The sequence below is a fragment of the Aedes albopictus genome, chromosome 2 (genome assembly GCF_035046485.1).
Source record: "Aedes albopictus strain Foshan chromosome 2, AalbF5, whole genome shotgun sequence".
Lineage (NCBI taxonomy): Eukaryota > Metazoa > Arthropoda > Insecta > Diptera > Culicidae > Aedes > Aedes albopictus.
The window spans coordinates 20,184,069-20,209,236 of record NC_085137.1 but is presented as its reverse complement, the minus strand read 5'-3'; the positions used below and the strand labels follow the sequence as shown (position 1 = coordinate 20,209,236).

Genomic DNA, 25,168 nt, shown 5'->3' with positions numbered 1-25,168 from the left:
TTTTGTGTGCATTATTGATATTGTTCAAGATTTCAGGTAAAAGATGTTTCTTAACAATGCTAAACACGTCGTCAACGTATCTCCACCAGACTTCAGGAAGCTGTTTGTTGTTTTCTAAGCGTTTTTCCAAATTTGCCATAAAAATTTCACTTAAAAATGGAGAAAGTGGATTGCCCATGGGGGCACCATTAAGTTGTTTGTAGGTTTCATTTCTGAACGAAAAATAATTTTCTTCCATACAAAGTTTGGTTAATTTGATGTATGTACGAACTTTCTTAATCCAATCTGAATCTGAATCTTCATATTGGTTCAGAAGCCAATCTTCTAGTAGGTTAATGGCCTCTTTAACTGGAATGCTTGGAAATAGTGATTTAACGTCGAATGAAACTAAAATTTCATCGTCGTTAACGGATAAATTCTGTACTAGTTCTGTGAATTGTTCGGAATTCTTGACAGATCTACTGTGAAATTTTTTAGGCATGTTTTGGAATTCTTGTACTAAATATTTGGCAATTTTGTGTGTAGGTGAACCAATGGCTGAAACAATCTCACGCATTTCATTTCCAGGTTTATGAACTTTGGGAAGTCCTTTTATTCTTGGCAATGAAGGGTTAGATTCTTTCAGGCTTTTAATGACGCTTCCTAAAACTGGTGTAGACTCTTTGAGAGTTTTGTCAACACGTCTTACTAATCCTGGAAGAGGATCAGTACGTTGTTTTCGGTAAGGTCCATTTTGAATCTTGTTATTCATTATTTCATCATAGTCCTCTTTGTTCATGATTACTGTTTTGTTTCCTTTGTCAGCTTTCAGAAAGAAAACTGGTTTCTGGTTAAGTTCTTTGATTATTCGTTGTTCTTTCAGGTGTTCTTTGTTCAATTTGTTTTGTTGTGTGTTTTGAATAGTGTTAGCTGTTTGTGTTCTGATTTCTTGAATCTGTGGTGTCTGTAAATTGTTCGTGTTGATAGCTGTTTCAATGTCGATTATGGTTTGTGTTGAATCTGGTTTAGAGTGTACTGCGTAGTTAAGACCTTTGTTGAGAAGGGTCAACTGTTCTTCCGTAAACTGTTCGGAAGAGCGATTGACCACTAACCCAGTTAGTTCTTGTGTTGTGTTTTGTGGTTTTGTAGAAGAACATGTAAACTTCGGATTTTGCATCTTTAATGCTTTAAGTTTTTTATCTAGTAATTTCCTTTTTCTTTCTGATTCACAAAATTCTGCAACTTTTACTTTTGTTAGAAAATTAGGGAAAGATTCAGGATAATCTTTCGCTAACTTTAAATGGAGAGAATAACATTCCAAAGTTTTCATGTTGATCTTGCTGTGTAGTTTTTTGATGCTTTCTTTGATGAGTGTTTGTTCAAGTGTCTTTACTATTTTGGGGTTTGTGGCTGTTTTAACTTTTACCTTGTGACTTACGGGAGTAAGCCTGTACTTTATACACTTCTTGAGAAACGCGATATCCTTGTGTAATCCTGCGATGGTCTTCTTCAACTCGATGAACTTATTCGGCTCTGACTTTGGCTTGGTTGCCATCTTCACTTTACTATTACTTTAGAGCTTTTAGTAGAACTTGTTACTTCAGACTCTAGTTTAATTTAAAAACATTTCACTAATACTTCACTTTTGCAAAAGAAAATAAAAAATGAATAACTCTTTTAAAGAAAAACTAGAAAGGACGAGCAAATTCCTTTTAATTCTACTACTGTGCTTATCTTCGGACAGATAGGCCTATTTCGTCTGTGACTTACAGACTTCTTCAGTGTCAAGTGCTCGACTGAAGAAAACCTCGCATTCGTTGTGGTATTTATACTAGGAGTGTATGTGTAGGTACGTGTGTGGGTAAAAGTGTAGGTATAAAAATGTAGGTACAAAATTGTAGGTACAGATTTGTAAAAAAGGGGGTGTATCTACCTGTTAGGAAACAGGGTGTCAATAAGATACCTAAAGCTAGGAAAATTCCTACCGATTTGGTAGGTAGTCAATTGGTGTTTGTTGTGTTATTTTTTTTTTTTTTTTTTTTTTTTTTTTTTCCTGCCGATTTGGTAGGTAGTCAATTTGTGTTTTGTGTATTGTGTAATGTTTTGTGTGTGTTAGGTAAAAATTTAAACAGCCACGTGTACCCATTGCCTTGATCCTTGTTAAGTAGTTTTTTATTGTTTTGTTTGTAAATTTCTAAACTTTCTGCAACATCAAGTTTCCATGGGTTTGTAATGTGTCGTAAGAGTTTAATATTTGAAGTATTCAAAAAATGTCCTTCATTGAAAATATGTTCAGCAACTTTAGATTTAAAATGATGAATGAGTCCCTTGTCTGTGTCTTTGTGTGCTTTTGATACTTCCGTTATGTGTTCTTTGAATCGTGTGTTGAGTGTGCGTTTTGTTTGTCCTATGTATATTTTGTCACAGTGATTACATGTTACTTTGTAAACACCAGATTTTGTTAAGTTGTCCAACGGGTCTTTCGTAGATCCTAAGAGAGTTTGAAGTTGGTTAGCTTTGCTTGTGAAAACTAATTCAAAACCAAACTTTCTGAGAATTGGTCGGAGTTTTTTGGAGTCACTGTTGTAGTTCACAGTTATCCGTTTAAGTGTAGGTTCTGTCCGTGTCAGTGTAGTCAAAGAACGTCTGTATTGTTGTTGTGTCTTTTTGTTGATGATCTGTTGTATTGTTTGTTTTGTGTAACCGTTCAACTGTGCTGTTTCGAAAATGTAATCAAGTTCTTTCGTTTTTCCTGTTTCACTAAGTGGAAGTGTCTGCATTCGGTGTATCATGTGATTGAAGGATGCAATTTTGTGTTGATGTGAGTGATTTGATGAATTTGGAATAGTGCGTTGAGTGTGTGTCGGTTTTCTGTAAATTTCGAAGGAAAGTGTTGATTCTTGTTTTACGATGAGTATGTCCAAAAATGGTAGTTGGTTGTTCTGTTCAATTTCACAAGTGAATTCGATGTTTTTGTGTGCATTATTGATATTGTTCAAGATTTCAGGTAAAAGATGTTTCTTAACAATGCTAAACACGTCGTCAACGTATCTCCACCAGACTTCAGGAAGCTGTTTGTTGTTTTCTAAGCGTTTTTCCAAATTTGCCATAAAAATTTCACTTAAAAATGGAGAAAGTGGATTGCCCATGGGGGCACCATTAAGTTGTTTGTAGGTTTCATTTCTGAACGAAAAATAATTTTCTTCCATACAAAGTTTGGTTAATTTGATGTATGTACGAACTTTCTTAATCCAATCTGAATCTGAATCTTCATATTGGTTCAGAAGCCAATCTTCTAGTAGGTTAATGGCCTCTTTAACTGGAATGCTTGGAAATAGTGATTTAACGTCGAATGAAACTAAAATTTCATCGTCGTTAACGGATAAATTCTGTACTAGTTCTGTGAATTGTTCGGAATTCTTGACAGATCTACTGTGAAATTTTTTAGGCATGTTTTGGAATTCTTGTACTAAATATTTGGCAATTTTGTGTGTAGGTGAACCAATGGCTGAAACAATCTCACGCATTTCATTTCCAGGTTTATGAACTTTGGGAAGTCCTTTTATTCTTGGCAATGAAGGGTTAGATTCTTTCAGGCTTTTAATGACGCTTCCTAAAACTGGTGTAGACTCTTTGAGAGTTTTGTCAACACGTCTTACTAATCCTGGAAGAGGATCAGTACGTTGTTTTCGGTAAGGTCCATTTTGAATCTTGTTATTCATTATTTCATCATAGTCCTCTTTGTTCATGATTACTGTTTTGTTTCCTTTGTCAGCTTTCAGATAGAAAACTGGTTTCTGGTTAAGTTCTTTGATTATTCGTTGTTCTTTCAGGTGTTCTTTGTTCAATTTGTTTTGTTGTGTGTTTTGAATAGTGTTAGCTGTTTGTGTTCTGATTTCTTGAATCTGTGGTGTCTGTAAATTGTTCGTGTTGATAGCTGTTTCAATGTCGATTATGGTTTGTGTTGAATCTGGTTTAGAGTGTACTGCGTAGTTAAGACCTTTGTTGAGAAGGGTCAACTGTTCTTCCGTAAACTGTTCGGAAGAGCGATTGACCACTAACCCAGTTAGTTCTTGTGTTGTGTTTTGTGGTTTTGTAGAAGAACATGTAAACTTCGGATTTTGCATCTTTAATGCTTTAAGTTTTTTATCTAGTAATTTCCTTTTTCTTTCTGATTCACAAAATTCTGCAACTTTTACTTTTGTTAGAAAATTAGGGAAAGATTCAGGATAATCTTTCGCTAACTTTAAATGGAGAGAATAACATTCCAAAGTTTTCATGTTGATCTTGCTGTGTAGTTTTTTGATGCTTTCTTTGATGAGTGTTTGTTCAAGTGTCTTTACTATTTTGGGGTTTGTGGCTGTTTTAACTTTTACCTTGTGACTTACGGGAGTAAGCCTGTACTTTATACACTTCTTGAGAAACGCGATATCCTTGTGTAATCCTGCGATGGTCTTCTTCAACTCGATGAACTTATTCGGCTCTGACTTTGGCTTGGTTGCCATCTTCACTTTACTATTACTTTAGAGCTTTTAGTAGAACTTGTTACTTCAGACTCTAGTTTAATTTAAAAACATTTCACTAATACTTCACTTTTGCAAAAGAAAATAAAAAATGAATAACTCTTTTAAAGAAAAACTAGAAAGGACGAGCAAATTCCTTTTAATTCTACTACTGTGCTTATCTTCGGACAGATAGGCCTATTTCGTCTGTGACTTACAGACTTCTTCAGTGTCAAGTGCTCGACTGAAGAAAACCTCGCATTCGTTGTGGTATTTATACTAGGAGTGTATGTGTAGGTACGTGTGTGGGTAAAAGTGTAGGTATAAAAATGTAGGTACAAAATTGTAGGTACAGATTTGTAAAAAAGGGGGTGTATCTACCTGTTAGGAAACAGGGTGTCAATAAGATACCTAAAGCTAGGAAAATTCCTACCGATTTGGTAGGTAGTCAATTGGTGTTTGTTGTGTTATTTTTTTTTTTTTTTTTTTTTTTTTTTCCTGCCGATTTGGTAGGTAGTCAATTTGTGTTTTGTGTATTGTGTAATGTTTTGTGTGTGTTAGGTAAAAATTTAAACAGCCACGTGTACCCATTGCCTTGATCCTTGTTAAGTAGTTTTTTATTGTTTTGTTTGTAAATTTCTAAACTTTCTGCAACATCAAGTTTCCATGGGTTTGTAATGTGTCGTAAGAGTTTAATATTTGAAGTATTCAAAAAATGTCCTTCATTGAAAATATGTTCAGCAACTTTAGATTTAAAATGATGAATGAGTCCCTTGTCTGTGTCTTTGTGTGCTTTTGATACTTCCGTTATGTGTTCTTTGAATCGTGTGTTGAGTGTGCGTTTTGTTTGTCCTATGTATATTTTGTCACAGTGATTACATGTTACTTTGTAAACACCAGATTTTGTTAAGTTGTCCAACGGGTCTTTCGTAGATCCTAAGAGAGTTTGAAGTTGGTTAGCTTTGCTTGTGAAAACTAATTCAAAACCAAACTTTCTGAGAATTGGTCGGAGTTTTTTGGTGTCACTGTTGTAGTTCACAGTTATCCGTTTAAGTGTAGGTTCTGTCCGTGTCAGTGTAGTCAAAGAACGTCTGTATTGTTGTTGTGTCTTTTTGTTGATGATCTGTTGTATTGTTTGTTTTGTGTAACCGTTCAACTGTGCTGTTTCGAAAATGTAATTAAGTTCTTTCGTTTTTCCTGTTTCACTAAGTGGAAGTGTCTGCATTCGGTGTATCATGTGATTGAAGGATGCAATTTTGTGTTGATGTGAGTGATTTGATGAATTTGGAATAGTGCGTTGAGTGTGTGTCCTCCGGAAGTTTCCCGGAAATTTATCCAGGAGTTCTCCAAAAAATCCTGCAAGAGCTCCTCCGGGATCCCTACAGGAGTTCCCCGGAGATCACTCCAAAAGATCCCCTGGGGATTCCTGTAGATGTTCTACGGAGATTCCTCCACGAGCTCTTCAGGGAACTTCCAGGAGTGCCCCAGGGTTCTTTGAGCAGTTTCATAATGGTTTCTCAAGAATTCTCTGAGATGCATCCGTGAGTTCTACGGAAATTCCTGCGGGAGCTCTAGAAAATCCTACAGAAATTCTTTGGGGATTCATAAAGGAGTTATCCGGAACTTCCTCAGGGGTTCTTCCGGGATTGTAACATAAGGCTGAATTTCAAAAGGTTGAATGCAAAAAAGGCTGAATGCGAAAGGCTGAAATCAAGAAAGTGTGACGTAAGCCTGAAATTACAAAAGGCTGAAAATTGAATAGGCTGAAAATACGAAAATGCATAGATAAGTTAGAGCACTTCTTTCTTTTCTTGGAATAACGCCCGAACTAAGATAGAGCTTGCTTCTCAGCTTTGGCATATCGGCACAAAGATACTCAATGCCAAAGGGAGTCAAGAAAATTTTCATAATGAAAAGTTCTTGGTCCGAACGTGAATCGTACGCGTAACCCTCAGCATGGGCCCTAGTTTCGAAACCGAACTTATAGTGAAAAGGCTAAGGGTGCATACCAACGAACGCAAAAAGGATCTGATAATATCCATATCGTTAATCTTTCCTTCTTTAAACATGAGCTATTCTTTCGAGTCTTGTTATTTTGGAGATTGTTGTCATTACGGCTGCTAAAACAATATCATCAGAGATGTTCCCTTCTTTGAAATATATGCTATTCTTTTGAAAAATGCTGCCTTAGTAATGTATGCGTTCAATAATCCATAGCATAATGGCCAGTCGTAAAACTTTCCGATTCAGAACATAGTAACTGAAGTATGTTCCCCTAAAATGGCTTAGTTTGGCCAACCATTAACTAGGGACGGTAGGACCATAGACTAACTTGAAGACCTAAAAGTACCGAAGAAAACCATTGAGTTTTGTGTATCCAATGGCGTACAACAATATTCATTACCCTGTATTTCTTCCGCGTAATTTGCATTTGTGTAAATTATTTTAGTGTGTTACATTATGACGCCGCTGGTAGGACGATCAATTGGCTTCTTTAACGGTGTTGAGATAATTCCATATTCTGAATCTGCATACCAAACTGAGCCGAAATCCAAATTTTCATGAGTTTTGGTGCCCGGGAACCCATTTAAAAATCAATTTGAAGTTTGTATGGGAACGATTTGATGAATAACCCCTCGTCGGATTTTGTACTGGGCGGAGCTGTCAAACAGTTGTCCAGCTGTCAAAAGGTGATTTGAAAAAATCTCTTTGGAATTGATTTTAGGTAACAACATAAAGTTCTAAAAATCTAAAAAAAATCATAGTGGCTCAGAAAAAGGTGCTCTTCCATTTAAAAATATAAAATCATTGAATTTTTCTTAATTTAAAAACCCAATTGTCAAGCTCAAGCAAAACCTATGGGAGTGCCACGGCTGAGTAATCGACTAACAAGCAAATTTTCAAATAGATCGTAAAATCAATGAATGCATGTGATTATTCCCAATTAGAATGATCTGTTTGTCAGAGCTGTTAGTGTTGAGGCTAGCCTTTAGGCTGGTGCGTTTAAAAACAAGTCGAATCACTATTTCAGCCTAATGTTATTTCAGCCTTTTGTTATTTCAACCTTTCGTGTTTCAGCCTTTTGTTATTTCAGCTTTTCGTAATTCAGCCTTTTGAACGAAACCCGGAAAAATGTGTCGAATCCTGCCATGTGCAATAACTATCATGTTAATTGGCTGACATATAAAACTATGGCAGGGGAACGGAACTCATCTTCAACATACAGCTATATTTTGATTTAGTGGACATTTCAATTTTCGAAACTGTATACCAAAATGTACCAAAATGTATAAAAACTGCATGCAAACTGTGTTTTCGATTAAAGGCTCGGAGTTTTTGGTATGCATTAAATACCACGAATAAACAACTATCTCGCTAGCTTGTTACGATCGCAATCTTTTGTCTCCAAAAATATGTATGGTTGATTCAAAAGCCAATATTTTGGGCAATGGACATACACAATAACGTTGCACAGTGGTCCACGAACCAGATTTACAAGGAAAGATGCATTCAGCGCCTTCAAATGAGTTTTTAGACAAATATGGTCTTCTACAAAGTTGTATCTAATAATAGGGCCCTCTTTCCAATGTGCTTGAAAATAAGGGTGGTTCATATTTTCAAAGAAATTGGAAACCAAACTTTTTTATTTGCAAGAATAACTATATCCATTCTTTGGAAATGTTGTAGATCTATCAATTTTGAACAAGTTGCTGAAGACAGTTTTTATGTAGCTTCTAAATTGACCGATCTAGAGATATTTTTCTGAATAAGCTTAAGTTGGTTCAAGAAAAACCGGTTTTCTGGCATTAACTTTTTCAGATTTAATTTTTCATCAAAGTCGCCCAAGAAACACTTGTAGAGACTTGAAGACGCGTCGTTTCGTGCGATGAGATGGTCGTTATATCTTTTGGTTCAATAGTTACAGGTGTTTTTTCTTAAAAAATCATAGTTTTTTGAAAAGGTGATATGACGGGATATGACATAAAAAATATCTTTTGCCCGCATTCAAAAGAAGAAATGTTGTTATGAGACATATCAAAAAAAATTAGAGGGGTGTTATTTTTGCAGCTTAAGTAAAAAAATACTTGGAAAGTGCCCATTTTTCTAGAAAATCATCAATACCTTTTGAACGGTTACGTAGCAACATTATCAGAGCTCTAAAAATATTTTTTAGACAACATTGATGAGAAATATGAAATTCCTCCAGGAATTCTTGCAAAAAATCGTTCAGAGATTCCTTCAAAAATTTATTTAATAATTTATTCAGAAATTTCTACAGAGATTACTTTTACGAATCATTCAGCGATTTCTTCAGAACTACATATTCAGGAGTTTATCAGAAAATGTTTTAATATTCCTCCATAAAACTGTACTGGGGTAACATTGAATTTCGCCAGGAATTCCCACAACAACTTCAAATTTCTCTAAAAGTTTCACAATTTCTGTTAGAAAATCTTCAAAAATTTTGCGAGGCATTCTTTCAGGAAATCTCCCATGGCTTTCACCTTAAATTCGACTAATAATTTATCCAGAAATATCTCCACATTTTGCTCCAGAGATTTCTTTACAAATTTTTCCAAGGATTACTCTGAAAAAACTTCCACAGATTTTTCGATCATTTTTCCATGGTACCTTGCTGAAATTTATCCAAGCATTCATTTAAAAATTCTTTCACTAGTTCCTGAAAAAAATTCCGGAGATTCTTGAAGAACTTCTTTAGGAACTTATCCAGGAAATCATCCAGAAAACCCTATAGAAATTCAGTCAGATATTCTTCCACAAAATCTTCTAGGGATTCCTTAACACTTTAAAATGTCCTCCAGAAGAATCTCCAAGAACTCCCACAGAAAATATCGCTCGGATAGCTTCCAAAAAAGCTGCATGCATTCCTTTAGAAAATACTTCAAGAATTCCTTTCGAAAACTCTTGCATTGATTGAGGTTTTGTTTGGTTCTCTGCCAGGGGTTTTCAGGTGTATCTTCTGGTAGGGGAGACTGAGGAGACTTGATCCCTGGGGAGACTTGTTCCCCCCACATTTACTCGGAATCAAAAACATTTTTCTTCTAGCATAATTTTCCCAAAACTACTCCTGGATAAACGACTATGTTTTGGCTTTAATACAAACCAAGAAAAGGGGGATCAAGTCTCCCCATTTTGAAAATGCGGCATATCCTCAAAAATTTAAGGAAATCTTACAATGTCAAACACTCCATATTCATCGAAAATGCAAGAAAACTCGAAAAGAAAATGAGTAGCAAGACTCTGAAATTGTTTTCCCTTTAAATAAACCATGTACTCAAAGGGGGATCGAGTGTCACCCATTTTTGTAAAATACATGATAAGACATGCCTCCATAAAAACACAGTTTTGAAAACTTCAACAATAATTTAAAGGCCTCTTGTTGTGTATTAACTTGCAATAGATGTTTACCTGCCATTTTGTACGGAAATCGGATCTAGTTTTGTGTTTTTCTTAAAGTTTCAGGTAAATTAAGAAAAAGGGATCAAGTCTCCCCAGTTTCCCCTATTCCTCCTGAATTTTATTCAGAAAATTTATGTATGGATCATTAATGTATTCCTGTTTTTTGCCTTTCTCGTACACTAAGTGTACTGGAAATGCTATATGTTCGCTCCAAAAATGACTTTTTGATAGAAGGCCCGGAAGGTCGAATCACATATACCAATCAACTCAGCTCGACGATTTGAGATGATGTCTGTGTGTGTGTATGTGTGTGTGTATGTGTGTACAAAATAAACTCACATAACTTTTTTGTACTAAATCTTAACCGATTTAAACGGTCGATGGTTAATTCGACGTGGAATCTGGTCCCATTGTTTCCTATTGAAAATGGTTCGGGTCGGTCCAGCCGTTCCGGAGTTATGGCCATTTAGGTGTTCCGGATCGGTACCCCAGGAAGGGGCAAGATATGAAAATACTACAAACCCATGCATGCGACACATTAAACCGTGGCATTCTCGGTAATCTGATGAACGGTTATCAGAAAAATAGCCTCATACCATATCTGAACCAGTGGTATTCCAGAACCGGTTCCGGGTGTCCCGCCGGAAGTGGCCAAATATAAAAGTGAACCAAACTCATGCATGCGACACAACAAATAGCTGCTTTTTCGAAAACCTTATGAACGGTTGACAGGAAAATAGTCTCGAACCATATCTGAACCGGTAATGTTGGCGAACCGGTTCCGTGTGTCCCGTCGGAAGTGGACAAATATAAAACCAAACCAAACCCATGCATGCGGCACATTAAATAGTGTTTTTTTTTGATAACCTGAAGAACGGTCAGCAAGAAAATAGTCTCAGACCACATTTGAGGCAACCGGTAGTATTCGGGAACCGGTTTCGGGAGTCCCTCCGAATGTGATCAAATATTAAATTGAACCAAACCCATGCATGTGACACATCAAATCGTGACTTTTTCGATAACCTGATGAACGGTTTGCATAAAAAAAGCCTCAGATAATGTGAGAGACTAATGTTAGTTAGAGTTGTGTTCCAGAACCGGTTCCGAGTATCCCGGCGGAACTGGTCACAAGTTAAAATGAACAAAACCCATGCATGCGACACATCAATTCGCAGATTTATAGGAAACCTGATGCACAGTTAGCAAGAAACTAGTCTCAGACCATACTTGGACAATCGGTACTGTCCCGGAACCGGTTCAGGGTGTCCCGTTGGAAGTGGTTAAATGGAAAATTGAATCAAACCCATGCAGAAAAACTTTGTCGAAGACTGCAAAGTGATCTGTGATTGTGGAAAAACCTTTTGTAACTATCGTTTTTATATTATTTGGCTTCCAATAATAGTGAAGGTGATCAAGCAGTCAACTGAGAGGTCTGATATTTTTCAGCTCTGCCTATACGTTTCACATAACATCAGAATATGAGCCATCAAAAAGTTTCCCTGCTCGATGATAGGTTTGATAAAATTCTTGCTGTTCTAATTAAGGTATTCTCAGGGTTTAGGAACACTTCGGCTTATGTATATCGACGGAAAGATCATGAGTACATATTCGACGAGAAAGGCACTATCACCACAAGGTGGATTAATTTGGGATTTTCCGAAATTCTTTCAGAATTTGTTGTGGGATTTTCTTCAGTTTATCTCAAATCCTTCTGAGATCTCTTCAGTGATACTTTTGGAAATATCTTAAGAGACATTTTCAATATTGCTTGAATTACTTCAGAAATTTCTGCACGGATTTCTTCAAAAGTTGTTCCATGGATTCTTACAGAAGTTGTTCCGGAAGTTTCTTCAGATATTCCTTCAGGAATTAATCCATGGGAATGTACCCGTGAAGGGGCGCTGAAATCGGGGAACCTTAACTAACTAGATTTGATTTACCCATGGCACTGGTAATAATTTTCATCACACATCTTGTCAGTAATCTGAATGGAGAGGACGTTAGCACATCGATGAACTAGCCATTAGCCACGGTTGATAACCTCGAATCTTGCTGACAACGCTCAAACCAAACATGACAATACGTCATGACTATGTTCTGCGTACAAACCCCAGCATCATCGAATTTCACGTGCACATTAGTAATCGCATGCAATTTATTGCATACTTTTAAGAAATTGATATTATGATGCATAAATCTATCCGGACAGTCCATAAATACAAGCATCATTATCATCTAAACCAAATTGGCACACCAATGATAATGCCACAATAAATCTTACTTAATCGTAAGTCCAATACCTAATTTGTGGCTGTTGTTAGCACCTCCCGGCAATATCGCCACCCGGATGACCAAGAAGACGACTCCGTCCACGACGACGCGACGGTGCAGTAGAAGACGCAACTACCCATTGGTCGTCGGAGTCTCATCCTTATTGCGCGCATCTCCTTCGCGGTGCGTCGTCGTGTGTCCGGTCCACGGTGGTTTTGCCCGCGCGGTTCTTCGCCCAACCCACCGCGCGCGCGCGTCGCGATAACCCAAATGACTCAAAGTGCTTTTGTATATATCTTCGGTTTAATCCGACATTTTATTCTTTTCATAAATTTTAAATATTGAATCAGCTCGCACCTCGCACCATCGCCGGATGGAGTCAACTACCGAGCCGAGTCCAGCGCACGCCACAAAGAGAGACGTTCGTGTGGGGTTCCAGTGGGGGCGTGGAGGCAGCGCAGCCGAAGACAAAAGCTTCGGAAATTACTATATTCGCGAAGCACCGATGACGACGATGATGGCGACAACGAGACCGCTGAAACGTGCAAGCAAATACAAACTGCACGACACTCAGGGACTCCCAACTAAGATCCGGTTTGACAATTCGACATCGTATCATATTAAGTACGCTGGAAATAACGCCTATCCCAAGTAACATTTTTAGTCAAATAAACTAGAAGAGGTTCTTAGAACCATCATAAAACCAGAATACGTTTTATGACGGGTTTGAAAACCGCTACAAGACTAAATCGCCATCAAAATGTTTCTTGGGATGTGTATGATCACTTGCAGCTGTTTGGGAACCCCTGTGCCATACCCTTGGCCTGACCGATCACCAGTGGCCCGCGAGGTGGATGAATATTCCCGTTGTTTCCGATCGAAGCCTTTTCGTGCTTATCTTCCCATATACACTTTTTACTCGTTATTTTGCGTTTTGCACTGGAGGGATAGCGCGAGTGACGACGAAATACACCGAGCAGCGGCGGCAAGTGAATGCTGGGACCAAAATGGACACAACGTACGGCCGGCCTCGGGAATTGCCTCAACCGAGGACCGAGAGGATGATCATTGGAAAAGGAAGGGACCAGGAAACAAACGCAAAAATCAAATCAGCTGAATATAATCGGAATGGAAATGTAGGGTGGTGGGCCTGAATTTGGACCATGTTGGTTAAACATTGCTTAAACGAGAGGATGTGCGACAAGGCATATGTTTGCTAATAATGAAAACACGTCATGCCAATAAACTTTAATACTCTGGACGATTCTCCCACCACCTTCGAAGCAACGACACCGATTTTACATTTGGGTGCAGCACGCCAAAGCTGAGAAGAAAAGTATGCTAAAACCTGATTTACAAATAAAAAATAAGTAAATCCATATGTATGTAAACTCTGCTTAACAAACAAGTCTACATTGTATCCCCTCGGCCGGTTGTCTTCGTCATTGTCCAAGTCCAACACCCGCGAGTCTCGCTCTTCTCGACCAAAGCGTCTTTCGGTTGCCTTGTCCGTTTGATGTCATTCATCCAGCCAGCAGCAACAATTGTGCATATTCTGTCCACCTGGATTGGACTGCAATGGATGGATGGATGGATGGATGGAAGGGCTTGGCCTTCTTAAGCTGATGCTGCTGCTGCCGCCGCCGGACCATGAATGGTATTCACTGATTTGCATTGCCTAATGGGAACTTTTTGTTCCGAAGACGATGACCTCTCGGGGGGCGATTCATATACGCATGGCGTTACAATCGTGTCGCAATCAAAATGTTATAAAATAAATCTATTATTTATCTTTAAATATAAAATGAATTGTCTACATTATTTAATTAAGTTTTACATTTAGATGAACATAGTGGAAGGTGAAAAGCTTATATGAGCTTATTCTTTCTAAATTACCGATTTCACGACAGTACCAGTTGTCCTTATCTGTGATGGTTTTATTGCCAACTGTTCATCGGGTTATCGAAAACGCCGTGATTTGATGTATCACACAGTGCTGAAAAATTCATTTCTTTATATCTAAATTCAATCACCTACAGCTCATTTTAGAAGCTGAACCTGAGAATGTGGTATATGAAAAACTTGTGCAGCTAGACCAGTTCTGCTAGAAAGTCACGGAAAAACCGCTATTTTTCAAATATTTAAGGTAAATGTCACGGACTACCTTTGAAAACTGCCAAATGATATTCACGGTGAATATCATTTAGCATTTTTTAAAGGTAGTCCGTGACATTTACCTTAAATATTCGAAAAATATGGGGTTTTTCGTGACTTTCTAGCAGAACTGGTCTAGCCGCACAAGTTTTTCATATACCATATTCTCAGGTTCAGCTTCTAAAATTAGCTGTAGGCGATTGAATTTAGATATGACGAAATGAAATTTTCAACACTGGTATCACATGTATCGGTTTGGTCCTCTTTCGCATTTGGTCACTTCCGGCTGGACAGCCGGAATCGACTTCGAGACACTACCGGTTGTCCCAAATATGGTACGAAACAATTCTCTCATTCACCCTTCATCAGGTTACCTCAAGAGCCGTGATTTGATGTGTCGTATACATGGGCTTGGTTCACTTTGATATTTGGCCACTTCCGGTGGGACACCCGGAACCGGTTCCAGAGCACTACCGGTACAGATATAGTCTGAGACTATTTTCTTGCTTGCCGTTCAACAGGTTTTAAAAAATGCCATAGTTTGATATGCCGAATGCATGAGTTTGGTTCAGTTTTTTATATGACCACTTCCAACGGGACACCCGGACCCAGTTCCAGAACACTACCGGTTCAGATATGGTCTGCGACTACCGTTTATCAGGTCATCGAAAATGCCGTGGTTTGATTTGGCGCATGTTCAGGTTTGTAGCTTTTTCATATCTGGCCCCTTCCTGGGGTACCGGTCCGAAATACCTAAATGGTCATAACTCCGGAACGGCTGGACCGATCCGAACCATTTCCAATAAGAAATAATGGGGCCAGCTTCCGCGTCGAATGAATCGTCGATCATTAAAATCGGTTGAGGTTTACTGCCAGAAAGTGATGTGAGTTTTTCTGTCCACATACATACACACACACATACACACACATACACAGACATCAATTCGTCGAGCTGAGTTGATTGATATATGTGACTCGACCCTCCGAGACTTCTATCAAGAAGTCATTTTTGGAGTGAACGTATTGCCTTTCCAGTACACTTAGTGTCCGAGCAAGGCAAAAAGATTCAGACATGATTGATTTTATCAAGAATTCCTCTTGAAATCCCTCTAGAATATATCCTTTTTCATGGATTTTTGGAACATTTTTCCAAGGATCGCTCCACAGATTCTTTTAGAAATTCTTGCAAAAATTTTCCTTGGAACTTCGTCAAAAGTTTCTCAAGAAATTACTCAAAACATTTATCTTTCACCTGGTCCACAACGTCCTCAAAAATGATCAGATTCCTCCGAAATTGCTCCTAATATTTCTTCAGGGATTTCTACAGGAAATTCTTTTAAGGATTGCTACATAATTTCTGGCTTGTATTTTACCAAATATTCATGAATTCTTCCAGAAATATGGTCAATTTTTTGTTCCAACATTTTGTTGCTTGAGAATTATTTGACAATTTTTCCTAAAATCTCACAAGAAAATCCTCTATAAATTACTCGGAAGGTCTGTCCAGGAATTCCTCCAAACGTTTCTACAGAAGAGATATTTTTTCACTGTTCCTCCAGAATACCTCCAGGAGTTCCTCCGGAGCTCCTCCAGGAGTTCCTCCGGAGCTCCTCCAGGAGTTCCTCCGGAGCTCCTCCAGGAGTTCCTCCGGAGCTCCTCCAGGAGTTCCTCCGGAGCTCCTCCAGGAGTTCCTCCGGAGCTCCTCCAGGAGTTCCTCCGGAGCTCCTCCAGGAGTTCCTCCGGAGCTCCTCCAGGAGTTCCTCCGGAGCTCCTCCAGGAGTTCCTCCGGAGCTCCTCCAGGAGTTCCTCCGGAGCTCCTCCAGGAGTTCCTCCGGAGCTCCTCCAGGAGTTCCTCCGGAGCTCCTCCAGGAGTTCCTCCGGAGCTCCTCCAGGAGTTCCTCCGGAGCTCCTCCAGGAGTTCCTCCGGAGCTCCTCCAGGAGTTCCTCCGGAGCTCCTCCAGGAGTTCCTCCGGAGCTCCTCCAGGAGTTCCTCCGGAGCTCCTCCAGGAGTTCCTCCAGGAGTTCCTCCGGAGCTCCTCCGGAATTCCTCCAAAAGTTCCTCCAGGAATTCCTCCAGGAGTTCCTCCAGGAATTCCTCCAGGAGTTCCTCCAGGAATTCCTCCAGGAGTTCCTCCAGGAATTCCTCCAGGAGTTCCTCCAGGAATTCCTCCAGGAGTTCCTCCAGGAATTCCTCCAGGAGTTCCTCCAGGAATTCCTCCAGGAGTTCCTCCAGGAATTCCTCCAGGAGTTCCTCCAGGAGTTCCAGGAGTTGGGAATCACCTGGAAGAATCACACGGGGAACTCTCGGAAGAATTCTCATGGAACTCCTGGAAGCATTCCCGGGGTAGCTCCTGGAAGAACGGGTTGCGTACAAAAGGCTGAATTACGAAAGACTGAAATAACAAAAGGATGAAACACGAGAGGCTGAAACTACAAAAGGCTGAAATAAGATAAAGCTGAAACAGTGGTTTGACTAGTTTTCAAACGCATTTGCTTGTTGGTCGATTTACCAGCCGTGGCACTCGCATTCATTCTTCTATTCTCATAAGGATTCTTAAACAAATCTATGGAGGATTTTTTTAGAAAATCTATGGAAACTTTTCTGGAGATCTTCTCTATAAAAATGCGGATAAAATTCTAGAGGAAATTCTGAAGCAATCAATGGGAGATGTTCTTAAAATCTTTCATGCGAAATCGACATGCTATTAGCAGGCAAGACATGCAAATTAGGGTGGCCCACACTTATATGAAAAACAAAAAAATCGAAAATACCAAGTCTTACCTCCTAAATCAGTTGTTTTGGACTCCCAGAAAATTTGAGCAAAATCGGTGGAGCCTAAGGGGGCGCTCAAAACGCTTGAAGTTTGTATGGGAAAACTTGGCCAAATGTATGCAGAAATTTTAAGTTTTCGAATTTTACCGCTAGGTGGCGCTGTAAGCGTTCAATAAATAAACCCTTTTGTATTATTGTTGGTGACTATATGCGAAAGAACTTTGTCGAAGACAGCGAAGTGATCCGACGGCTGTGAAAAAAGTTATACCCTAGGCAAAGCGAGGTAAAGTATTGAGATTTCATTATTGATATTATTCCTTTACATGTATTTGAAAAACAACAATAAAGTTTATCCTCACTTTACCTAGGGTATAACTTTTTTCAAAGACGTTGGATCACTTTGCGGTCTTCGACAAAGTTGTTTGGCATATAGTCACCTAGAATAATACCAAGGGGTTTGAAGGCTTACAGCGCCACCTAGCGGCAAAATTCGAAAACCCAAAATTTCTGCATACATTTGGCCAAGTTTTCCCTTACAAACTTCAAGTGTTTTGAGCGCCCCCGTAGGCTTAATTGATTTTGCTCAAATTTTGAACTTAGCTTCTCGGAGTCCAAAACAACTGATTTAGGAGGTAAGACATGGCTTTTTTTTTCGAAATTTTTGTTTTTCACATGTGGGCCACCTTAATGCAGATGCATCTCAAACCACGATAATCCCTCACAGCTCGGTCAGCGATCGATCATCCTTCTCTGCTGCCGATGGCACCTGCAATCAATAAACTGTAAACTGAGCTCAATTTTCCAATTGCTGAACTTACAACTGCACTTTACAAGTTGCGCTGGCTATTAGAGGCCACTCACCTGGAAGAGATGCTGTAAAGTTTCTTTCTTATCTACTGCCGGTTTTTTTTCTTCTCATCTCCGATCAGAGTGTCTGTCTTGTTTCCCATATTGGCCATACCTATCCATTTGGAAGTGTGTATAGTGCCGCAGCATCCAAGAATCACTGATCTCTTCGTCAAAGATTTGCGTCTCTCTCACCTTGCTGCACGACCCACCAACCACCTCTAAATATAGTGACTCTGGCGGATGACGGATGCGATGGGGATGGCAAGAGCCCGGTCTGAGCTGCTGCTGCTACGGCTGCTGGTCAAGGGGTGAGTGTAGTTGTTATCTTGAAAAATGACTTTCTTGACCGTTGCGAGCAAAGTTGGCGCGCAAGAGGTGTTGGAAATAACACTTTTTATTGGCACTCTCGGGACCGACCGGGGCTTAGCGGTTGAGCGTCGGAGCAGTAAGTAAGACTTGGTGGGGACGGTGAGGAGGATGCAGCTGGTTGCGATTCCGCGAGGGATTAAAATAAGAGGGTTCGAAAAAATATGAAATAAAAATATGGGCGCAAAGATCGCTTCGAGGTCCGTTTTTTTTTTCTTCCCAAGACAATTCCGGACCGTACGAGAAGCACATGGGACGTCAAGGTGTAAGGTGCAGTGCGAGACTGAAGATTTCCGTTTTGCTTCGATGGCCCGTTAAGGCTCCTTGCGATGGAGTGATGCCGTATTATAATGACGGAATGTTTTTGAGACGCAAACAGAACTTATATGCACCATGAAAATTTTAAGTAATTTAATTCAAAAAGAAACTTTTGAGTTCGAGTTACTTTTTGATGCGTCTTGAACTCCTTTACCGAACAATAATCAAAGTAATATAATTTACACTACCCGTCATAAGTACGGACTCACAAAAAGTATTGCAACAATATTGCATCACCCTGATTCACCTTGATATCTCTAAAACCAGAACACCTACAAAAATGCCGCCTTCAGAAAAGTTGTTGCTTTTAGTCTTCTGAATAACTTACCTGAAGACAGCATCTTTGTAAGTCCTCAGGTTTTGGAGATATCGAGGTGAGTCAGGGTGATGCACTATTGTTGCAATACTTTTTATGAGTCCGTACTTATGACGGGTAGTGTATATACGTATAGCATGTATTTTATGGGCGCACTCAACAAACTACCCCCAAAAAACACTGACCACACTAAAATAGCGAATGATCGGTTCCACCAGCAGGGATTTGCAAACACTTAGGTACCAAGGAGACGACTTTGCGTGGCAGTGCACAATCGGTCGTGGAGGATTCTTTACGGTTCTAATGGATTGCGAGAATTTAATGGCACTTTCTTAATGCAATTTTTATCGTCCACAGGCCGAGGCAAGTTAAGCAAACAGTCGAGCGAGAGTCCAGAGGTGGAACGTCATCAGGGTTCAATCAAGCAGATTAACGAAATGCTTAAGTATGCCTTGTTTTGCATGGGTTCAATGAACCCCTTATTTTTCGAATGTGGTTAAAGTTCACGATTGAGTTGTTTTGCGTTGCTGAAATTCGACGAACGACAATCGCTCATCAAAATTACTAAAACAGCCGCTACGGAATTAGCAGATAGCGCCATAACCTTTGTTTGAGCTAATTCGATTGTTGTCACAATGTTATTGTCCATATGGAGTGGAGTATTTGCATGATATGGCTACTATCAAGACTGGCTTGGTGGTCTAGTGGCTATCGCTTCTGATTCGTATGCGGAAGGTCCTGAGTTCAAACCTTGGCTCGTCCCTTTCCTTCTACTTTGTATCTACTTTCTCACTTTCTCTTCTCTATTTATACAAATCATATATATTTATAAAATCATAGCCATCGCCATAACAGAAACGAGCTGAAAAAGCCGTTTCCCTACCTTTCAACTTTCACAGCACACACTTTCAAGCCGTTTGAGTAATCTACACAATCTATCATCTAATTATATCCCCTATCCATGGATAGGGATGGAGACGCGAAGTGCTCTCGGTTTCTGGTAGCAACAATTACACTCTAACACTAACTTACCTTCCCAACTGACTGTAAGGACATGGCCGGCGCCAGTATGGATCTTAAATGTATAGGCTGCTTAAACTGCACTTTGAGAATAAATAAAGCAGATAGATGAACACAGAGATGCCAGATTATTTTATTAAAAATATGTATCAATACAAATTTTTCTGTGTCACCGTATTTGAGGGTATTTCAGACATCGAGAATCCTAGATTTCAATAGAAACTAGTAAAAATGTACTACCTACTTGTCCGTTGATAGGTCCGAAACAAGCTCCATTTGCACAGCCTTCGCACACATGCAAATAAATATAGCCACATAAGCCTTAACCTTCGGTCGTCGTGGGGCGTCTAACGTAGAGAGGGCCGAAATAGTCTACTCTTGTTTGTAGAAATGGGCGCGAAGTCGTGACTCGTGAAGCTGGAAGGTTTCCTATCAGTTGCTGGACGGTCCTAGGTTTTGCTCGAAAGCACGTATGGCAATTGTGAACGACTTGTTTGGCCACACTTCTTCCTCCTAATGGCCAGAATCGCAAACGAAGCACGCTCAATAGTAGTTGGGGTCCTGCGTGGATAAGTCGTTCATGGTAGTGGCGTAGAAGCATGCGCGTAAACTGATGCCGAGCAGGTAACGTGACCGGATGCTTAGTTTGCTCCGATTCCATGGAGTGTTTCAATCGGCCACCTAGCCGAATCAAATGATCTTCCCCTATAAATGGATTGAACCATCGTAACGGTAATCCTTTCGGGGCGGCTTTGTTACTAGCTAGCGCCTTCCACTCGGCCTTGAACACTTCTTTTTGCACCAAACGCACCAAAACATCTTCCGCTTCCTTTAATTCCACCGAAGACAAGAACGTGCAGCCCTTCCTTTCTTCCTTCGAGATTCGTAGAAGCTTCATTAGGCGCAACCAGTAAGCCGTGTAGCGCACCAGGTTGGTATAGGAGGAAAACTTGCTGAAATACTCCTGATTGAACTCGGTGACTGTTGAACTTGTTGCCCCAACTATTGTCCGCCGCCGTTCTTCATCCTCCGCACCTGAGAATACTTCGTCTTCCAAGCGAGGCCAGTGTTCCTCCTCTTTTTTCAACCAGTGCGGACCCTGCCACCAGAACGTGTTCTCGACGATGTCCTCTGATGAAATTCCTCTCGAGATGAGATCTGCCGGATTCTGCACGCCAGGAACATGATTCCATCGCGAATTCTGAGTAATGGACTGTATTTTTGCCACTCGATTGGCTACGAAAGTGGTCCATGTAGTTGGAGTTGCCGCGATCCAACGCAGGACGCAAGTTGAGTCCGTCCAGAAATATGACTTTCCGGTGAACCTAATTGATTGAATGACCTTCTCAAATAGTTGTGCTGCTAAAAGCGCTCCACACAGCTCCAGCCTCGGAATCGTTTAACAGCTTAATGGAGCCACCTTGGATTTGGAAGTTAACAGGCGAATCTTCACTTCACCTTCAGCATTGTTGTTTTTCACATACAGGCATGCTCCTCCGTAGGCCTTTTCAGAAGCATCGCAAACACAATGGAGCTCTACACCAACGGCCTTCGGGATGATCACACATCGGTCAATGCGGATCAGGTTCAAAAAGGGAAGCTTCTCTTTGAAGTCGTCTCCACGACTCACCCACCATCGGAGGAAGTGGCTGGTCCCAGCCAAGCGGTTTGTTTTCCCCGTCTCGTAGTTTCCATAGAAGCTGCATAAAAATTTTAGCTGAAGTTATAGCCGCTCCTAGCAGTCCCAAAGGATCGAACAAGGTCGCTATAACCGAAAGCACGTATCGTTTGGTGAGTAACCTGTCAGGATCTAGACCTGAAACCTTGAATTGGAACCTCAACGTATCCGTACCGGGCATCCATGTTAGCCCCAAAGTTTTGATGGAGGGATCCGGATCCAGCACGATCCCTTCAGGAGTACGTATAGCCATTTCCTCTTCTGAAACTCCTTCCAAAACAGCAGGGCAGTTCGATACCCATTTGCGTAGTCGAAAGCCTCCACTTAATGACATCGCATCCAGCTGCTGTCGCATTTCAATTGCTGTTTCCTCCTCATCTGCACCCCTTATCACGTCATCCATGTATGTATCCTCGATGGCCGCCTTCGAAGCAAGCGGAAATTTGGTCTCCTCGTCTAAAGCCAGTTGCTGTAGTGTACTAGTAGCCAGGAACGGCGCCGGTTTGGTGCCGTATGTAACAGTGTTGAGTTCATATGTAGCAGCAGTTTCACTCGATGAAGTGCGCCATAGAATGCACTGTAACGGTCGATCCTCAGGGCTGATGTAGATTTGCCGAAACATTTTTTCGGCCAATGACCATTTTGTATGGACGAAAAAAAAATTTTGTATGGACTAATGACCACGCGGGGGGGGGGGGGGGGTTTAAGAGGTCCCAAAAAAATGACGACGTGGTTTATGGACAGCCCCTACTATCCATCCGAAGACAGACTCGTTGAGAGTAGGATTCCCTACGCCCAGAGAAATCCTCCGACCAGTTTGGAAGAAATCGAAGAAGCATTCTATTCCGAGCACCAGGTCCACTCCATGACGCTCAAAAAACGCTGGATCTGCTAGTTGAATGTCATCTGGAAATGACCAACCTTCCGTATTGGTCGCCGTAGTTGGCAGGCTGACCGTTACCTTTGGAAGAACGAGAAAGTCCATTTCACGAACGAATGAAGTAACGCGTGACCGAACCATCGCATGTATCCTGTGCTTAACCTTGGTTCCAGTTTGCCCGATCCCGACTATAGAGATGTCCACTCGATCCCGCATAACTTTCATTAGCTGACTCAATCTCTCCGTAAAGAAGTTGCTCTCTGATCCAGAATCCAATAAGGCGCGAGCTGGATGACGATTACCAATATTGTCCTCAATCACCACAACTGCCGTAGCTAATAGAACTTGACGTGAATGCTGATGAGCGGTAGCGGACACTACGGACTTTGTGGAAGCCACGTTGGACACCTGGATCGTAGAAGAACTAGACGACCCCTGTTGATCCTGTGTGGGATGCGGCTTGTTACCCCCAGCAACTGCCGCAACCTTTCCGTCCTTCTCCCTTTCTGGTTTGAAACACACGAGCGTATGATGCCGTCCCTTGCAATTCCTGCAGCTGTACTTGGATGGACATTCCCTGGCCAGGTGTCCCGACCGAAAACAATTCCGACAGAGCCCATTTGATTTGAGTAGATTATCTCTATCGGATACTGCTACCTGTTGGAAATCCTTGCAATGATAGAGGAAATGATCCGATGAACAAACCACAAAACGAGCTTTGGACGATTGGGAGGAACTGTAGCTGGTCTTCATCGGCTGTGGTTTTGACTTCGACTGCTCTCGTAGCGATGCAGAACTCCTAGAGTCGATAGATTTCGGTGGTAAGCAGTCTAAAACCTGGATCCTACGCTGCAAAAAATCCCGCAATTCGTCGAGAGTATCCTGCTGTTTCGTAGCTGAGACCTCTTCCCAGCCCCTCCGAGTTGTTGGATCCAGACGGGCTGTAAGGATATTCACAAGCAGAAGATCCTTATATTCTTCCGGTTGGACGACCTGATCGAGAGTCTTCACAATCCTTTCGAAACCTTCAAGAAGGACGTGAAGATCATTTCCAGATTCCTTAGATAATGATGGTAGTTTGAAGAGTGACTGCACTTGCCGCCTCCTCAACTGCTTACTGTTGTTGTACCGCTTCAACAGTAAGTCCCAGGCCACCTGATAATTGGCTTTCGTAATTGGAAGAGGATCGATTAGAGCCTTATGATCCCCTTGGAGGCACCCTTTCAAATAGTGGAACTTCTCGATCTCTGGTAGTTCCACTTTACAATGGATGAGCGAAGTGAAGAGATCTCGAAAACTCAACCAATCGTCGATATTTCCATTGAAAGTTTGCAGCGTGATCTGGGGCAGACGAACATGCTCCAAGATTCCATGTGATGATCCCACACAACCATGAATAGAATTTTCTAATACGTGTGGCCGCTGCAATTCCTTAAGTTTGTCCGCCAAGAAGGATTTCAGCTGATAGTAGCGGTCGCTGAATTCCAAACGCTCCTTCTCAATCGAAGAGCTATCTGGATTGTAGTCCTCGTGAGAGAATTTGTCAACCAGGGCCTGGCTGAAGCCTTCCCAGAATTCGTCCAACTCACCCAGACGAATCTCAATTTCCGTGACTGTAGTAGTATCCTTGTACAGTTGAACGAACCGGTCGATGTCGCTAAAGGACAGCTGAATTTCCTTCAACCTCGCAGCCAACGCCCTCATCGTCAGTGATTTCTTGGGGTCCGGTTTCATGGTGGCCAGTTTGGATGTCCAGTCGTAATACAAATCAAAGAAGAGACGTGGTGTAGTATACAAAGATGGACCTAGCCTCGGCTAGGCATATACTGCAAAGCTTTACCCGACAGAAAAGTTTGCGGTGCTCCAATAACACGAAGTCCAAGTTTGCAAATAACTAGCCTTATGACGTCACCCCAATCGATGGAATTCAGCAATCACTCGAGTACAGAGATGGGCGAAGAGGAGAGTAACGGTGTAGTAACCAAAAGAGTCGGCTTCGGCCGGGCATATACTGCGGCAACTCACCTAGAGAAACCAGCAGCGGTGCAATTCCCGGTGAAGTCCGACGATAGTCCAAAAGGTAATCAAATTTCAGGTGGATCGCTCAACCGAGCTTTTCAGGGCTCAGCAGGATAATGGCAAAGTCGAAGAGGTTGAATTTCGATTTTAAATGGTGTATTTCCTGCACCTAGCTTCGGCAGTATACTAATAATTTTCACTCACCCGAGAAAACTATAGATGGCGCTCTCTCTTCGTGCCGAAAGTCCTGGATAGCCTAACGTTTGACGGTCGTTGATAATTCCGAGAATCCTATTCACAATCCTGTTTTCCAACCACGGGATGAATGTCAACGTCCACAGCCGAAAGTAGGGTTGAAATTTCCAAATTCCGGTGCGTGGGCGATTTATCATTGGATGTCGGCTGTCCTAGGTGGCAGTAGAGTGTTCAGAGCAGCCAGAATATCGTCCACGAGCGGTTTTCCTTGCCGTTACACCGAAGATCACAAGTCCAAGGAAGTGGGTCCTCTCATAGTTCTTTCTGGTATTTCTTCTAAGATTACACCAGGTGTGGAATCAAGGACCTCTCCAGAAATTTCTCCAGGGGGTTTCAAAAGTTCTTTCCGGATTTTTTTTTCGGGACT

At 41.0% G+C, this 25,168-nt stretch overlaps 1 protein-coding gene across 1 annotated transcript; it reads right to left on the bottom strand.

The window, feature by feature from the left end:
- Positions 1-20,291: 20,291 nt before the first annotated feature.
- On the bottom strand, positions 20,292-24,261 carry LOC134285981 (uncharacterized). The gene is made up of 3 exons (XM_062847544.1): positions 22,399-24,261; positions 21,604-22,224; positions 20,292-21,137 (listed from the first exon to the last, which is right to left on the bottom strand). The coding sequence occupies exons 1-3, from the start codon at positions 24,259-24,261 to the stop codon at positions 20,292-20,294; spliced, it is 3,330 nt and encodes a 1,109-aa protein (XP_062703528.1).
- Positions 24,262-25,168: the final 907 nt, after the last annotated feature.